Source organism: Struthio camelus, chromosome 3 (assembly GCF_040807025.1).
Source record: "Struthio camelus isolate bStrCam1 chromosome 3, bStrCam1.hap1, whole genome shotgun sequence".
Lineage (NCBI taxonomy): Eukaryota > Metazoa > Chordata > Aves > Struthioniformes > Struthionidae > Struthio > Struthio camelus.
The window spans coordinates 35,544,720-35,563,961 of NC_090944.1; the positions used below are offsets into that span (position 1 = coordinate 35,544,720).

Here is a 19,242-nt window from a genome sequence, read left to right on the forward strand (position 1 = left end):
TCTTTGTCCTTGGTATCTCAAAGCAGTGCACAAAATTTGAGGAAAACAGTTAAGTGTCTACACTTTAACAGTTAGCATGTGAGTATATGAGGCCAGCACCTCGTGCTCTGGTCACAATTATTTTCTTTGTAAAAGCTGGAAACATTCAGAAATAGTCCTTTCAGCTGCAGAATTATTTATTTTCCTATTAGTGATCTGACTATGTCTATAATGACTAAAAAGTTGGGTTTTTTTTTCCTTGAGGAAAAAAAAAAGGGATTTAGCTGCACTGTCTGAATTGATATATTGAAAGAAAAAATATTTTCATACAAAACTGAATGTCCCAGCTACACCTGTAATTAAATATTTTTATATAAAGAATATATATACACAGGTAGAATATAATTTGTTAATTAAGAGCGCATGATAATCTTATCCTGGACAGCCATTTATAAGTTTGATAAAGTTGTGGTTAAACACTAATTCCTACGTACAGGTCCTGAAAATATTTACTCCACCACTTACAAGGCTGTGAACTAGTGAAGAATTTAAACATGCCTAGTTTTAAGCCCATAGGTATTTCTAGGTCTCACAGCCCCAAGAAGTTCATTTGTCTGCCTGCACAACACATGTAGTTCACTAATTCAGTGATCCAACACACAAGTAATAATGAAAATAAGAAATGGAAGTATTTTCTAACTGTTAATGTATCTGAAAGCTCAGTTAGTACACTGTACCTTTAATGCAGCTTTTTCAATTTTCCTCCATAGTCATACCATATAAAATATTTATCAAGGAATTATTTTTAATTTATCTTGGCTTTTTATTCATTCACTTTTTTAAATGCAAACTCTCCCTTTCATGTGTGTACAAGTCAGTAGCTACCACACAGTAGCATTTCAAAATCAGCTCTTCTGTATGGTTCTGCTTTATTAACCAGAATCATCATCTTAATATTTTAGAGAAGTTTTTCATTTCATTTAAAGATACATAATTGACTCCTTCCTTTTATACTTTAGTGCTTATGAAAGCACTAAAGAGGTGCTAAAGAAGATGGCCTTCTCAATTTACCACGCTTGTGTGTCCTTTAAAGTTGTTCTGCCTTGGCCTTGTTAATTTGTTTATGCATATATTTACATTTCTTGGTTATGTTTATACCAATGACTTGCATGTTATGTTTATTTTCCTTTGAAAAAGGAATTATAGAAAATATCTATTATTCTGACTGACAAAACTTCACCCAGACACTTGTATCCAGAAACTTTCACTATAGCTGTATGCACAAAAACAAGAGAACCCAAAATTAGAGGTCTGTGTTAACATTTGTGAGAAATAGTGCAAGTTTTGTTGTCTTTTTTTTTTTTTTTTTTAATTCCCTAGCATTAAAATATGGTCTACTGTAGTTGAGAGGGCAAAAAAAAAAGCATACAGCCTTTTGTAACTTGACGTTAACTGGAAGAAATCTAATTACCAGAGCAAAATACAAAAATGCACTCACATAAAATGAAAAAACAACTGGTTTTATATACAAGTTTCCAATGTAATATCATTTTAACCAGTACAGTAACTTTAGACATGGCACAGAGGCAGCTTTGGAGATGATCTAGTGTAACACTGTGTATAGAACACTTGAATAGCACATGCTTTGTCTTCTTGGGAAAAAAAATTTCAATCATTTTACATTAAATTAACTGTATCTGTGTTCCTCCTACGTCTCTGCTTTCTTGGTGAGATGTCACTTATATCCAGACTTTTTAATTCTCTCAGATCAAATTCAGAGATGAGTTTGAATTAGTGCAAACTATAGAGAAATGATCACAAGCAATTACATTTCTACAACATACCCAGTTTCAGCTTCTCAGGCAAGCGCACTGGCTGAGCTTTAGGTATCTGCAAGGCAAAAAATTGTCTGTGCTGCCATCATACACCATGCCGAGTGGTGAATATAGTCAGTGGAGCCTGGAGAGCATTGCAGCTTTCCATGAATAGGATGTCAAGGGTGGGATGCAGTTATGTAAGCATAGGAGTCTAATGCCCTTATCTGGCAAGTATGAGAGAAGTAAGACCTACCTCTGGGAGACCAAGCCCTTCTTGATCAGCAGCTACAGGGCAGTCGAGATACTCTAGAACATTTCATATATCATTCATATAGACATTGTAGGAGGGCACCTGAATTGAGGCCCAGGTGGTTAGTGACTATATACAGAGCTGTGGCACCTAGCCCACCTAAACCAGATGATATCTGAATGTTGCACTGAATCTCACCTACCTTACTGTGTTGTCTCCTAGCCTCCTGGAAATGGACTTTGCCAATCCCTCTCAAAGCGCTTTAAGACAATCCAACATATTTCTACTGCAGTGGAAGTGACTGATAATACACACTTCACTGCATCAAAAAGCCTTGCCCCCAGTAAACATATTTTAAGTTATATAGTGCTATAAGTTTAGCTGATCTTCCAGCCTGGCTCCCACCCGGAGGTGGTTGCAGAGAAGAGGAAGAGAGGCAGCCCCTTGGGCACACAGGGGTAGCCAGAGCAGGGAAGGATCTGTGCTTTTCCTCAGAGAGCTGCACACCTTATGCTAATTCTCCCTCTGAAATGCAAGTGTACAATCTTTAGGTTTTCCACCCATTTACCAACATGTTATTTCTTTCCCTTTCATTTTGTGTTCTGTATTTTGCTTTCTGAATCTAAATGGATGTGAAAGACCCCCTGCGTCAAGGCTGGTAGACTCCACATGCAGAAGAACTGCAAGAGAGAAGAGACAAGTCACCGAGAGAAGAGAGAGCAGCTGTCCCCAGTTGTCACACCTATGTGTGAGTAGAGAAATCCTTCTTTTTACTGGGAACTTCTCCCATAGTCTTCAGGTAAGTGACTCCAGAATGACCCTGAAGAACCTTTGAAATAAAAACTAGTGGGGTAAAATAGCTCCCTGCTATTATATACACAAGGAAAATGAGCATATGAGCTTGTTTGAAACCAAAGCACACAAGCAGGTGTTTTTCTTTTGATGAACCAACACAGCAAATCATATTACTGACCATCAGGCCATAGAAGAATTCCCATTAGTACACTTATTATAAAAAAAATGAATTTCCATTTGTCAACACCCAGTGTCCAGGGCTCTCTGGGCACTTTAACGGATGACAATTTCTTTAAACATTTGTTTTAAACATTTAGATGGAGGAACATTTTGTTATGTATATATAAAGTTCCGCAGAATCCAAATATTTTTACTGGAAATTGAAATTTCACTTCATCCAAACGCAGTATTTCTTTACTTGGCATAGGGGCCCAACAGATGGAGCAAATATGAGGCATTGCTTTAATGCTGAGAAAAGGTTCCTGTCAATTTTGAAGAGTTTGAGACTAGTGTTAAGAGTTACCTGTTTGACCTGCTTGAAATTAATGGTACTTAAATACATACATTAGATAAACTTACAAGGAATAAATGTTCATGTCATCTTTACCGATGTATGACACAGCACTCTTCAGACAAGTAATGAAAATTTTCTCCTTCACAGGCATTGATATCAGAATTAATTACTGAGCTCGACTTACACAGTCCTCTGCCTTGGGAACTATGCTTGGGTTATCTATCATTCCCACAGTAACCACCTTTTTTTTTTTTTTTTTTTGAGTAGCTCAGTACAGCCTTAGAAAAGGAACAAACCACCCACCATCTCTCAGAAAAATCAGTATTATATGAAAGGAATCTGCATTATCAGAAAGAAAAGCATTTTAGTAGTAGGTTCCTAAAGATTTGTTTAAAAGCAGTAGACCTTAAATACAGGTTTGTGTAGAAAACGTCCTTAATTTCACAGAAATGTAATATTTTAAAGATAAATTGTTTCACCTTCAGGCTGAAATTAAGAGTTTACGAATTGAAGGTGCCAGCCTTTACCCACCTCAGCCTCAACAATACTGCAGGACCGGCATGGAAAAATCAAAGATGACCCTGCACTGATTGAATGTGCTCAGCGATTTCCACAGCCCTGCTGAGACCTCAGTCCCCTCACAGGTGAGGGTTGGTCCCTCTCTCTTTCTCTCTCACACACAGGAACAATAACCACTCTTCGTTCGACTGGTGAATAACTTCCCATTCAGTTTCCATTTTGATAACTTTCCATCGCAATTCACCCGTGGCCAGATTACACTCCTCTGCTTGTGCCGTATGTAACGTTGTCCTTTGACTTAAATCGTTCTTCTTCCTCCCTAGTATTTACCCCAACCATTTTTACACAGAGCAACCACAGCCATTAGCACAGTCTATTCTGTGCTACATGAGACAAGCAAGCCAAAACATTTAGATTTGAAGGGCAAAAGAGACTGCTACGTCCTCTGAAGTCCCACATACTGCAATCCATTAAATTGCACCTACTCATATCTGTAGTCAATTCTATAACTACTTAGTAAGAGAAACATTCAGCCTCAATCTTTAAGCCAGAAAGGGTTTGAGCCTGACATTTGCTGTATGCACAATGTAGGAGCATAAGAAGTTGAGTGCAAATAGGCAGAAAGTTTATTCCAGAGAGCAACCAGCTTTTGCTGCCAGACTCTCCCAGCCTGAGTAACAGCCTCAGAGTGGAAGAGTGCTGTCAGAAAGAAAGATTTTGCATATGTCAGATCTTCTTCCTGCCATGGCAGCTAAGGGTGCCCCACCACGTTGGGTAGGTGAGTCCTTCTGCTAGCACATCTGTGCAAGATCTGCTGTCCTTTCTATGCAGCCCTCTACTCTACTTCCACCTCGGTCACAATTCAGCAATCAGAAGAGTCAGGAGAGACATCATTAGTGGCAGCAGTATATGCACACGGCTCTCAACAGCCAGGTGACAATCCCTGTGCCACTTCTGCTAATGCACTTTGTACCTCATACCCCAAGGGAACGCTTGGATTTTGCGTCTCCTATTCCTAAGAGCGTTCCAAGCACCTCGCGAGAGGCTGAAGTCAAAGGAAGATGTGGGTAGAGGAACACAGAGACAGCAGAGAGTAGCATACCATAAAGAAAGCAGAAAATGCATTAAAAAAACCCCAACAAAATGAACATTAGATAGAAAAAGTATTCAGGAACAAGAGAAAAAAATGCTAAAAAAATAAAGGAGCTATAAGATGAAAGAAATGAAGGGATAGGTTGTAAGGACTTAGCGAACTAACAAGTTGCAAGTTTGTGTCAAAGTGGATATGCCATACCTGTGAGCTGGGTCTCTATTTTGAAATCACTCAGCAGCAGCCAGCAGCATATAAAATTTATAATTTGAATAGAATTAGTCTCTCTCATTTTACCAACATTGGGCCTACTGCCTTCTGCTCTACTCAAAATCTAAAAGATTCACATCTGAAAGAGCTGGTACAGGTAACAGCTCCCTTCTGTCTTTTGTCACATCAATATCTTTTCTCTAATCATATCCCTATGTCACTGTACTCTAGTGGCACAAATAACTAGGAGAGGAGGTGAGAAGACCACAGTTATTTTCTCTCCAGTTGACTGGTCAACATGACACCAGGTGTTTTGTTTCTGGTGAAGTGGCTGGACAATACTCCCACACATATGGGGTCTGTATCTGTTCCTGCTGTGGAGAGAATACTCGTACAAAGTCCACAGGCAGAAAGATAGCCACTATTCCTTAGCTGGTATTTATTTTTCTGTTTGGTTATGCTCAGATGCTGCATGATCAACTACTTCACTAACAATTCAGGATCCAACCCGAATGGTGATTTCCCAGAGAGAACATTATCAAAGACAAGTCTGTCATAAGTCAAACACAATGCACAACTACTTACCTGCATTCTTGTCACAGAGTCATTTTTGTTGTCAAAACCTCCCCTTTTATAAACCAAAATGCTTAGTCCTAGCACCTACTTACTGAGTTACTTCTGTGTTTTTCCACTGTAGTCAGTAACTTAGTTCAGCTGCATTAAATTTAGCAGTAACACCCCTCAGTCTGCTGGGAATTAATCTCTTATGATTCATACCATTTGCAGGCTTTAGTAAGGGCTCCATTTAGCAACAGATAGGAGCAGCGTTTCCCCTTTAGCAGTTGCAACAACTTCACAACCATATTACAATCTCCCTTATCAAATATAGCTCCAAGTTGTGCCTTATCACCTCATCATCAAGAATATGTTAAATATTGGTTTAGTCACTTTTCATCCAGGTTTTAAGAAAGTGATCTTACAGTGGTCAGGGCTGTGCTATCAAGTTCTTTACCAGTAAAACATATCATAATGTACCAATTACTATCAAAGTAATATTCCAAAGTTTCTCAAGCTTTTGCCAGTATGCACATAATGTGAAATAATCCTTAAGGCAATTATGTAGTTGTGAGTAAATGAATGTATATTGTATTCATCTACTTTTATCTTGAGCATTATAAAATCTGAGTAACCTCCTGGATGCTCAATTCCCTGGGTATAACAGAAACTTTGATATAGAGAAAGGATGAAACCATTGGGGATTTTATAAATGCCAGTTTGACCCCTTCCTCATGAAAGTAAACTAGCCTAGTTCCCCAACTCAAATAGCTTTGGATTTTCAGTACAAGATTTATGTACTCATAACCCACAGAGCCAGATTTTTTTTCCTCAGTTCTAGTTTTGGGTTTTATTCTAAGAAATACTGTAAAAGGACTTACTGCATATACCAAAAAAATCTTTTTTAACTTTTATAACACAAACACTGTTTGAGTGTTAGCAGTTGCTTGCCAATTTCCAGAGGAGAAGTTAGATAACAGCGGGCTGGGACAGATGTTATGATCCCTCACGCTTGCATCCAGAACTTTAGCCTTGGCTGCCAGAGATCCCTGATGCTCAGCACTGACACGTTTGTCTTGAGCTTGCACCTCTGGGAGGTCTGTCACTTCATATCAAGTGGGTGTTACTGCCATAGCGCATTTTTTCATTTTTTTTTTGGAGGGGACAGGGCAAAGCATAATTCACTCAAAACATATGTTATATCAGAACGGAGGAGTAAAGCGAGTAACCATTTCCTTTTCCTTCATCTGACATCCAGGCTACTGCATTGCTTACGCTAGTTTTTTCTTCTGGATCTTTCTCGTCCATATTGGAGGTAGCAAGCAAAACCCCCTCCCAGATCAACAGGAGCTTCACATGCCTTGAGGAATCTGGTCCTACTTACACTACAGCTTCTTTTTTTCCATGTCTTAGGGTAGCACTGTAATTTTCAAAACTTCAAAAAAGTTATTTTGGTTGAAACACAATTTCTAAGTAGTATCTCCCTTTTTTGTATGCTATTTCATATGTGATTTTGATATGTCACAGAGATAACATGAATTTGTTTCATACTTTACACGAGGAAAAACTGAAAACAACAAATGGAACACGCCCTGGAATTTATGAGCTTCCAACACAAGAAAGATAATTTTTGCAGGCAATATGGACATACGGTGCCATAACAGTCACATGGGTAAATCTTCTGATGAATTCACACCTACCTTTTCCTTAAGTGGAAGAATACGATGTACTTTTATCAGTAACAAGAGGAAATAATATCAAAAAGTGTTAGAAAACCAACGCAGAACACTTACATATTTCTATAAGCCTGTGGCAGACAACCAAGGAACCTCTGACCCGCCAATATACCTTCTGGAGAGCTAGTCAAGTGGCCGGACACCACTTCTGGAAAAACAGCTTCTAATGCTTGCATGTTTTGCCAAGAAAGGAAAGAATAGCACAGGATAATATAATATATTGGAACATCACTGAAATACTTTGTTATTAAAAGTACTTTATGCAAATACAGTAAATAGTGGGAGGAGGGGAATATGTCTAAAGAAAATCCTGGGAGTCACACAGTAACATTTTGCTTACTGTAAAAAATGGATTTAGATTCTCCAGTATGTATAGAATTGATAGTTAGCTGGCATCCTCTACGAGGAAATATTGTCTATTAACAGAAAAAAACAACCTAAAAATACTTTTTTTTCTGTTAATTCAACTTTTAAACATTTCAGCATGATCCTACAAGCCAATGGTTCCTAAGATGACTTGCTGTCTCCACTGAATATGGATTCCTAAGATGTGCTTTGGTTTATCCTCTGTTTCCCATCTATAGGAAAATATTATCATCTCTTTTCATAGGGGCTTGATTCAGCCTGTGTGAACGAGAAAAGACAGATCCAACACACCACCAGGCCAATCACATGCACTGATAGGAAATTTCTTTTTATTGTACCTTGAGGTTCTTTTGAGAAATGAGATTATTTTCCACTTCACTTCTAGGAGGCTAAGCAACCTGAATTTCTACTGGCTACACCTGAAGCTGATGATGATAACTGGGCTCTGAAGCAGTAGTAGAGCTGTGGCAGTTCAGTTGTAACAGCAGACTTCATTCTTTTTTTTTTTTTTTTTAACTTTTAAGTGGAAGACCATGTCTTTCAGCTAAGCAATTGAAGAAATGAGAATCATATATATATACACACACATGCTATATATGGTATATATGTTTATTTATACATATATGGATATGGTGTGTGTGTGTATACACATATAAGTATATTGTGTGTTTGTGCGGGTGCATGTGTATATATATGTGTGTGTGTGTGTGTGTACACACACGCCAAACAAATCCTGCACATGTGAAAGCCATCTGCGACATCTGGTCTTTTACTAAATAACATATACATAGACACATAAAAATACATATCACTCCATATTTATTTACTCCAAAATTCCCTAAGAAGATCATGATTCTCAGAGGTACGGACTAAACTGCTGAGCTCTGTACACCACTAAGTTTTCACTAAGAAAAAAAAATTCTTATAAGGAACAAGAGTCTAAATCATAGGGTTACTAGGCTATAATATATGCATCTCAAAGGGATGCAGAACACTTACTAATAGTTTCTGGCCATTTGATCGTATAGAACTAGGCTTTCAAAGCATTTGTCTTCATTAAAAGAGCATACATCATTATCCGCTTTCAAAAAGGCCCCTGAACAGGGTAGTGAGCACTACCTTCGGAAAATTCTAACGTGTCAAAAACAAACCTTTTCTGAAGAAATGTGACAGGTTCAATAAACTCAGATTCAGAGAATACCAGGTCAAACATATAGAAGGATGATGTACTGAAGCTCAAAGCATCCAAACAGCCCAGCAGCTAAGGCATTCAGATTCAGTTCAAGTCTACTCCTGTTGCAGATAAAGGGTTTGAAAGCGACTTTTCTACATTCAGTGAGGCCTCTTAAGTTTACAAAGTCAGTCTTTCTCACTGAGTATCTTAATCATACAAAGTGGAATAGCTTCAACATGAGATATACAGCTTTAAAGCTATACCTAGGATTCATGTAGTGCTGTACAGAAATCTGGTAGGTCTGAATGGGCTATCGTAGGTACCAGAAAGAGTAGAGGTGAAGTAAACGTCTCTCTTTCTATTGGTACAGACAAAAAAGTAGAAGATATAGTTTTCCAATTAAGGGAATGATAAAATGAATAAGAAAGTAAGGTAAATGGGAATATTCAAAGGTGTATCAATTAGGATAGGTAAATAGTGGGTTGCTTCAAGAATCGGTCTTTGGATTGACAGCATTATTTTCCTTAGTGACCTTGTCACAAAATGTAGGAGCATGCTAATGAAGGCTGGGGTCACGAGAAAGGAGGATCAAAACAGGAATAATTAGTTTAGAGTTAGAACAACAAAAAAGCTCTGAAACGTAGTGATACAAGGTGCAAGCTCTGCACTTAAGAAATAATAAGCGTATCTATTTTCAGCAGAGGTCGCTTCCAGCCTGAACTACCCTTAGCTTAGTTGCTCATCAGCTAGAAAAAGCAGAAGAGAAAACAGAACTGGGTAAAACCAGTTAATCACAGAATACCTACAGGACATTTGTATAACTTATACCAAAATTAAGAAAAAGTGAAGCAGATGTTTCGAGTATGTATCAGTGCCACTGAGGTACATATGAGCCCTTACCTAGAACTATGGTTACATTTCCAGAATGACTTGTCCCGTAAAGAAGTGGAGAGCTGCGAGGATTATAAGGAGGGTGGGGAGCCTTTCAAATAGGTGGAGAGAAAACAATTTTGCTTGTGGAGAGGAAGCAGAGTTCTGTCTGCTAGCAGAGGCCAGCAAAAGGCTCACAGGGAACAGTGACTTTCTGAAAGGCGTCAAAAGAAAAGAAGTTACTCATGCCAAAGGCAACGCTAGGACGAGAGTAGAAGTACATAAAGTGGCCACGAATAGAGGCAGACCGGAAATGACATGAAGAGCCTCAGTCAGAATAAGAGTTTTGAAGCAACCATCCAATAGGACTAATGGGGTGACTGCAACGCCACTGCTTTTACAAAATGAAATCATAACCTAAGCTCCCAAGAAATCAGATTGGAGAGATGAATCAAGACATTTTTCCTGGTCAAATGCACTATGTTAAAATTTTTATTCCTCTTGATGAAACTGAAATGTTTAAATACAGAAGGAAAATGTTTCTCCCAAACAAATGCATAAAAGTGAAATATTCTGAAGTTTTTTCCCCATTTTTCTGATGTGGAAGAATGTGTGTGTGTTGCTTTAAATCACAATGAAACTAAGTACGGGGATTTTCTACAAGACAGGAATTCTGACTTTCTGTTGCTGGTGATCACTGCAGTAAGAAGTCCTTCTGACTTGCTCTTTTTTCCTTTTTGCTCCCCCCAGAACACCTCCCAGAAGGTGTTAGCGTGGAGGTCCCTTGCCACCCACCTGCCCACCAATCACAATGCTGTACGTTTTCTTGGAAAAGGTGCCTTAAACAGCGACTTAAATTAGCATACAACATGGAGAGGGTCTAGAAACGTGCAGGGGTCTGATTCCTCACTGACACAGCACTCAGAAAATAAACACCCTCAGACTGGACAGAAATGAATATGACGTTTCTAGATTCCAGTTTCCCACAAATTCAAACAATACTTGTTCACGCAAGCAAAGTCCTGCAGCATAGCAGGCGCCAAGCCAACACTGAATAGTTTGAATGACTATTTGGGAGAGAAAATTGCATGCATAACTTCATTTCTCAGTTATTTACTTGACGCACTGAGATAACAGGTGTCTTCCAAGGACTGTCTCACAGGATTTTAAATCAGCTTTAGGGGAAAGATAGGTTTGCACTCTGCCGGGCTTCCTGGTATGGCAGAGGTTCAGTTTGGCGAGGGGCAACGCTCGCCAGGACCCTCCCCAGCGAGATGTGGCAGGCAAGAGCCGTCAGGGCCAGCCCCGGCCCAGGCATCGCTCAGGCACCGCATTGCTCCGTCCTTCTTTGGGGAAGGCCACCAAATAAAAAGCACTGCTGCGAAGTAGAAATACCCGTCAGGGGGAAATACCCTGCCAGGAGGCACTCTTCTCTGCTATATGTAACACAGGCAACTTGCAACTACTCATCTAGCTACCACCAGTTCTGTACAAAATTTTATTTTGCCTTGAATGTCAAGCATATTACCAATTTCTCATAGTATGACAACAGAAAAACACCACATCAGAAAAAGCCACTTATAAAGCTTTGGTTAAGTTCAATACAAGATTCTGCATTAATTTAAGAAAAGGATTTTGGATTCTAATGGGAACTGTGCCTTTGCTCTTTATGTAAAAGCAAGCAATACACCTTATCAGCAAAGCATACAATGAAAATTACACAGAGCTTGCTTAAAATGAACCAGGAAACAGCATAACAAACATTACAGCTAGTTAGCCAGCAGTTAGACCTTTCTTCTTGTAAACCTGCTTCTTCTATGCGACAGCTGCAGTCCTTGGGGAGAAACAGCAAAGCGAATATAACTTAATCCATAATTATGCAGAACTGTTTCATTTTGCTTGTGCAAACATTATTTTTTTTTATTTTTGTCAAATAAGAGCTCCAAGCCATTTATACCAATTTTTAAAAAAGCAATTTTCACATAAGCCAGATCACCCACACGGGACCTTTTTGTGGTTGAACGTATCATCTTCAGTAAAATCTTGGCCCTGCTTGAATCAGTAGGAGTTCTACCCTTGCATTTCATCTTCATTTTAAACGAGGAATTGCATGACAAGGTAGATGATATTACTTCCATAAAAAGTCACAATACTTCTTTTTTTTCTCACTTTTTATAAAAATCTGATATATGCTTTTGCTAATGGAACACTTTGAGCTAAGACATGTGAAAAGTACACAAGCCAACGAGATTCACACACATATGAAATAAAAGCCAGCCACATTCTTTCAAAATCAAATCCTGTGTAGGTAGGCTTCATGTGGAAAATTTCACAGTAATTTACACCTGACCAATAACTATTAATGCCTAATCCTGCTCCCACTGGAGTCAACAGAAGTTTTGTACGTGACTTCAGCGGTAGCAGGAGTATGACAGGACACTTAAATAGTAAACAGCAAATATTATAGCAAATTTTACTCCTATTAAAACTAATCTGTCTTTAAAAACACTTGATATTCAATCAACGCAAGTTACAAAAAATTACTGGAGTGTCTTTTAGAAAGGAACATGTAACCTTTGGAATTCTTATTAATTTATAATATCAGAGGTACTTCTGTTCCTGTTTATGGGATTATTGCTGGTCACCTTCCTGAGACTTTAAAGACCATAAAAGACAAGCACCATACCTATTTCTCTAATGTATCATATCACAAATTAATAATTTGGTCCCTTTCTAAATGGATCTCTTCCCACAATGACACTAAAACACAGCGATGGATCACAGATTCCAGGGGGTCCGACTGGCCCCGGCATCCCAGGACTGCCACGATCTCCGTCTTTACCCGGCTGCCCACGTTCTCCAGGGCGTCCTTCCTTGCTCATACCCGGAGGGCCTTCAGGACCTTAACAACACATATGTAGTAAACACATACATTACAGAAGATACATTAAAATGAAAACAAGAGCAAATACCGACCCACAAAACCCCTGCTCTTTGCTGAAAAGCAGTATCCAGACAAAGAGAATGTCATTCCTTGAAAAAGACTCTTCCCATCACAAAGTGGTGTTTCTATGTTCATACTAATAATGCATTATCTGATCAAGATTTTAAATAAAAAAGCATGGAAAAGTCTTTAAATCTAAATAAAACTTTTACAAGGCAGTATAAAAATCTCCTTTAGTACACTGTTCATACTTTGACACACAATCTGGAATCCCAGGGCATGAATCAAAGTCCTCTTACTTCCATTCAGCTTTGGAACATCTCTTCCAAACACTCAGCTTTGTTTTTGGAAAGAACACACTGCTGTTAGGAAGAACACTTGCCTTCACTGAGCAATGGTTACAAGTCGCATGATTATACTGGGGCTCGGTTTTCCAATAAAACAGGTACTGCTTTGCAAAAGGCAGCTTGGCTGATTTCTAGACCCAGTCTGCCAAGAAATAGGAAACCCTGGTACCAATTCCTACAGGATCTACCTTATATTAAATAATGTGTTCTATGGCAATTTAAAAGGCATATAAGAGATGGACATGAAGCATTAAAAGGTATATGGTAATTAAGATGTGTAGAAAAATATTTCAGTCCTTCCAATTTATATTAACATTTTTATAAACCACATTTTTAAAATTATTCACATGCACTGAATGCACATGCAGAGCTGGACCAACCCTCACCTGGAGGACCAGGGGGACCTTGAATCCCAGGAACACCAATTCCTTGATTGCCTTTTGCTCCGTTCTTTCCTGGCAGGCCTGTGGATTAGTAAACACATGCACGTCTTTGCACACTAGAATATTTTTTTCTGAGAAATTCAGAAGTTAACACTTGAGATGAGTTATTGATTAAAAAATGTAATAGTTCAGAAGCAAACTATGGGATATAAAATAAGCATCTCCTTGTAATCTGCACAACATAATGGGCTCCTCAACTATCCTCATTTCTACTAAATTAAGAGTCAATGCAGCACCTGTTAAGGAGACAGACACTACATAGGGAGGAAATAGATGATGGAGAATTAAGAGAATTTTTTGTGTTCTTCGTAAGCAGTGACACATTTACCTTGCACCATGTGCTCAGGTACCTGCTCTGATACGTTCCCAGCCATTCCCTTACTCCACCCTCCTCTCCCAGCATGCAAAGCCAGAAGCAAGAAACAGCACCGCAGCTCACGAATGCAGTACCTCTCGTCCCACGAGCACCAGGGCGACCCGGAACCCCTGTCAGACCCGGAACACCGTCATTTCCTGGCAAACCGGGAAACCCTCGCGGGCCTTCTGGGCCTCTTGGACCTGGCGGCCCCGGAAGTCCTGGGGAAGCGCTTTGGGACTGGCAGTGATTGCAGTTCTGCAGCCTTCTGCTCTGCAGGATAGCAGGCAACTGGGCTGGGAGAATTCAAACAAAAATTGCTTAGAGCCTTGTGACAACACTACCACTGTGCACACTAAAATACAAAAGTATCAACCCCGCAACTACTATAAAAAAAAAATACGCTTCCTCTATTTAGAGAAGATAAATTGCCTTAAGAAACAAGATAGCTATGGAGGCTGTGGTACAGAAATATATATCTACAGCTATATATACATCAGTGATAAATCAGCACTAATGATCCTACTTTCAAGAAAGCATCTCGATAATTATCAGGAAGCCTCTTTCACATTTGAAATTAGAAAGGCACATTAAGAATCTCTGGAACTCACTTCTTAGTACATCTGAACACACCTGCCGAATAAATTCTTCCGAAAATTCTCGTGCCTGAATTGAACAGAGAAAGGTTATAAAATCAGAGATCGTTTCAAGTTTTCTAGCTGCTGAACATGACAAGTCTGAAGTTCAATACATACAGGTTTTCCATCTGAACCTGGTGGTCCCGGGGGTCCTCTGTCTCCTGGCTGACCTCTGAGACCAGGAGGTCCAACCAAGCCCTGGATACCAGATTCTCCTTTCTGTCCATTGTTGCCTCGAATGCCTGGATCTCCTTTCTCACCTTTCTGAAGTCAAAAACAACAAAAAGTCAATCATGTCTTTCACAGGGCATTTGGAAGCCATGTAGCACCAAGCAAATGCATTCTGAGAAAGTTTTCATTGATAATGTTCATAAAATGAATATGATCAAATTGTCAATGAAAATTAACTTGACACTGATTAGTATACCCATTTTACTAAAATGTATTGAAGCCTTTGGATTCTTTAATAACTATTTCACATACAAATATTTGCCAAATATATCTAGAAGTAAATTACCATTATGGATTTTTTTTTAATCTTTAAAGATTTAAATTTCAATCTTAAATAGATCTAATTTTGCTGATTAGGCAATATGAAACAAAAAGGCCTTCTTTTTTAATATACGGAAGAAAAGGTTTTATTCGCTTTTTCATGATAAATTAGCAAAGTCATTGCAGTACATTAACATTCTTCTTAGAAGGCTGGAAAAATTACAAGTGAAATCCTGGCTCCATTGAAGTCCTTGGCTAATTTCCCACTTACTATAATAGTCAAGAGACAAACAGTCAATAGACAAAGGAAAAAGTCGTTTGATTTCAGTTAGGTTTTTTTTTTTATTGTGACTTCAATTATTCTCCATATGATATGTTAACAACTGTAGTCCATTTGATTTCCTGGAAAAGGTTAAAATAATGTTGAAAAAGATTTTGATGCATCTTTATCAAAGCAATGATTCATCTATGTATGGAATTACCTACTGCAATAGTTGATGTGGAACTCTTTCCCTAAGCCGGAGCCAACAAAACTTCAGTATAATGTAATTTGGTACATGCCCAAGATTAAAGTTAGTATAGTATCTTTGCTCCCTGATGAATTTTTTCCATCCATTTTTGCACAGTTTCTGCATAGTGTTATCAGTAGCGTTAAAATTTTCTTTCATCCTTTCCAACTGCTTTAGATGGAATTATGGAAACAAGACAAGAGGATCGCTGTACATGACAAAGAAAACTTATTGGAGCAAATAACGCAAGTTTAAGAAGCACTTAGGCACATATTCCTCACAGACTTGCACTGGATTTTAAATTATGCAATTTATATTACATTGTACCATTTTAAATAGTACTATCAAAATATTTGACCTCAGAAAAAGATATGGTTCATTCAAAGCTTTCTGGCAGGCTCTGAATTAGTAACAACGCCCAGAGTTCCCCTATTGAATCAGGTACCTAGCTTCAAAACCAGTATCTGCTTACTCAGTTTTATGCAGAAACCTAATGCACAGGAATTTCACCCTGCTACATTTAGATGGCTTGTATCTCCAAACTGTGACGCTTTAACTGATAGCTACATGAGGAAAGACAGGTAACTGAAAAAGAAAGCACTTTGAACAAAAGGACCACAGTTGTTCAGGTTAATCGAGCTCTTTCACTAAGTCATTTAGTTTTGCTGTAAACGAAATTTTAAGCCAGTGGGGAAGTGCAACCCTGCTCTGAAAAGCCTTCACAGAAAAACATATTCAAGAACCTGGCCTTCCATGCATTTTAATTTATTACAAGTTTTTCTTTTTCTTTTGGCTTCCACTACTTTACGGGACCCATACAGCAAAAATATGTACGCACAAAAGACTCCACTAAAACAAGATAGTCACTTTTTCTTCTTAAAAAACTGAAAGAACTGAAATAAAATGTGACAAATGTCAGTTAAATGACTAAGAATACTGCTGGAAAGATGCTCCACCACTAAGATGCCAGGCACAAACTGAAGAGCAGTCTGTACACTCTTCCCATGACAGAAGTTGTGCACTAATTCAGAACTGACTTTCTCCAATGTTATAATCATATTTTAAGTTCTTGATACCGTCAGCTTGAACATAGTAGTCATGGGGACTTGGTGTTCTTAGTCACACGGGATAGATTTGCGATTGTTCATTTCTGTTACATGATTACAAAATGTTTTGGCATTTAACAGCCATTCTTAGCAATATGCTCACAGGCTCTGTGAACCTAGGAAGTAAGGTGTGGAGCACAGCAGAAGTTGTATGAGTTGCCATCTGAAAATCCAAACGATTATAATGATTTCTAACCATGTATTTACGCGGTTATTTCTAGAATTCATAGGCGGACATCTGGAGCAAGAAACTATTTCTAGTAGTTAGAAGCTATTTGCTTTTATTTTAATTATGTTTATAGCTACAGACTATGTTTACACATAGACATCTGACTTGCAAGTTGATTTATTTGGAATTAAATGTTTAAAAGGCTAGAAAGTATTAAGAATCAGAGAAATATTGGGAAAATGGCATCTACTGTATAAAAATATTACAGGCAAGAAGCCAGTGTATTAAAAAAAAAATCAGGAGAAAACACTGCAATCATCAGCACAACTGCCTGCAGAACTTGCCAAAAAGCAAACGAAACTGCTGACAGAACATTTTCTGCAGAGTATCCTGATCTTTTAATGGTCAGCCACGTCCCGTGTGTGGCCTTCTTTGTTAACCCTTGCTATCGGCAAAGAAAATCAAAAAACAGAAAAGAGCTCAATAACTGCTGAGAGTTATATGCTGACAAAAGCTTTCATTAAGGAGTCTGAGTGTAAAAAAAGACAACATATTTTACAAAAATTAGAAAATTAAAGTTATTTTATGATCTGATAAACACAATGACATTAGCTTTTAGTTAAAATATTATTAAAAGGATTTTTCAGGAAAAAAAATATATTATTGTGATGATTTAAGTTTAGAGGGATTAGGTTGATGGTATAAAAGTAACCTTTTAGCAATTTTAGCTATGATTTAGTAAAGCACCTTAGCCAAACTGTAATTTTAAGTATTTAGGACAATTTACAAAGTTAAATGCATAAAAATATTTAATTATTTATCTGAACTGAGCTTCCAAAGAATATGTCCAGTTACTGACATGCAACAATACATTACAAAAGACAGAAAATAACTGAACACAGAAATCTCTAAATAAAGTTGAAGTAGAATGGTACTAATGGGACAGTGTGCACCCTAATTTCATTTGGAATGAATCAAAAATAACTAACAAATTTAATCATCTAAATTCTCATATTTTAAACAACAGGCAACCTGAAGATCAAAAGGTCTGACCATAAATACATAAAATATAAAGCTGAGGCTTGTAGGAATATCCCAGCGATCAACAAATGTAGCTTCTGACAGCCCAAGAAGGACAATGCAGATGTGCTTCTCCTTACATGTAACCCCTCAAGTTTTATGCTGAGTTTAATTACTCCTGTATAAATCTAACAATAGAGAGCAAGGATCCTGCCCAGGATTTTCCGAGCCAGTCGCATGAGACAGAATCCTCTAAAAAAAGATGTTTGTAAAGGCTTCACTATATTCCTTTTTATTAACTATGAAATAAAGCCACACAATGAAAGCTCCTAGTCAAGCTTAAAACACACAGATAAATAGTTCAGCTGTGGAAATCCTTGCCCCAGGCTTTTTTGGAAGCTGCAAGTGCAGTATGTTGACATAGTTCAAAAGGAATGAGACAAGCTCATGAATGACATTAAATGCAAGGCTTTGGATCTAGCCTCTAGCTTACATCACAGAATCACAGAATGGTTGAGGTTGGAAGGGACCTTTAAAGATCATCTAGACCAACCTCCCTACTCAAGCAGGGTCACTGAGAGCACGTTGCCCAGGATCACATCCAGGTGGGTTTTGAATATCTCCAGAGAAGGAGACTCCACAGCCTCTCCGGGCAACTTGTTCAGCCTCACAGGAAAGAAGTTGTTCCTCACGTTCATACAGAACTTCCTGTGTTTCAGGTTGTGCCCACCGCCTCTCGTCCTCTTGCTGGGCACCGCAGAGAAAAGTCTGGCCTCATCCTTTTTACACCCCCCCCCCTTCAGATGCTTGTACACATTGATCAGATCCCCTCTCAGCCTTCTCTTCTCCAGGCTCAACAGGCCCAGTTCTCTCAGCCTTTCCTCGTAGGACAGATGCTCCAGTCCCTTCATCATCTTTGTAGCCCTCCGCTGCACTCTCTCCAGTAGCGCCGTGTCTCTCTTGTCCTGGGGAGCCCAGAACTGGACACAGTACTCCAGGTGAGGCCTCACCAGGGCTGAGGAGAGGGGCAGGATCACCTCCCTCCACCTGCTGACAACTCTCAGCCTAATGCACCCCAGGAGACCACGGGCCTTCTTGGCCACAAGGGCACATTGCTGCCTCATGCTTAACTTGTTGTCCACCAGCACTCCCACGTCCTTCTCTGCACAGCTACTTTCCAGCAGGTCAACCCCCAGCCTGTACTGCTGCATGGGGTTATTCCTCCCCACGTGCAGCACCCTGCACTTGCCTTTGTGGAACTTCAGGAGGTTCCTCTCTGCCCAGCTCTCCAGCCTCTCCAGGTCCCTTTGAATGGCAGCACAGTCTTCTGGTGTGTCAGCCTCT

At 38.9% G+C, this 19,242-nt stretch overlaps 1 protein-coding gene across 2 annotated transcripts in view; it reads right to left on the reverse strand.

Moving 5' to 3' along the window:
- Positions 1–11,359: 11,359 nt before the first annotated feature.
- COL21A1 (collagen type XXI alpha 1 chain) overlaps positions 11,360–19,242 on the reverse strand; it is a 182,913-nt gene continuing 175,030 nt past the window's right edge. For both annotated transcript variants that reach the window (XM_068937401.1, XM_068937402.1), the window contains exons 24-28: positions 14,720–14,866; positions 14,576–14,630; positions 14,060–14,260; positions 13,553–13,630; positions 11,360–12,777 (exon numbers count right to left, since the gene is read on the reverse strand). In XM_068937401.1, coding sequence (XP_068793502.1) covers positions 12,590–12,777; positions 13,553–13,630; positions 14,060–14,260; positions 14,576–14,630; positions 14,720–14,866 — 669 coding nt within the window. In that variant the 3' untranslated portion in view covers positions 11,360–12,589. The remainder of the gene's footprint in view (positions 12,778–13,552; positions 13,631–14,059; positions 14,261–14,575; positions 14,631–14,719; positions 14,867–19,242) is intronic.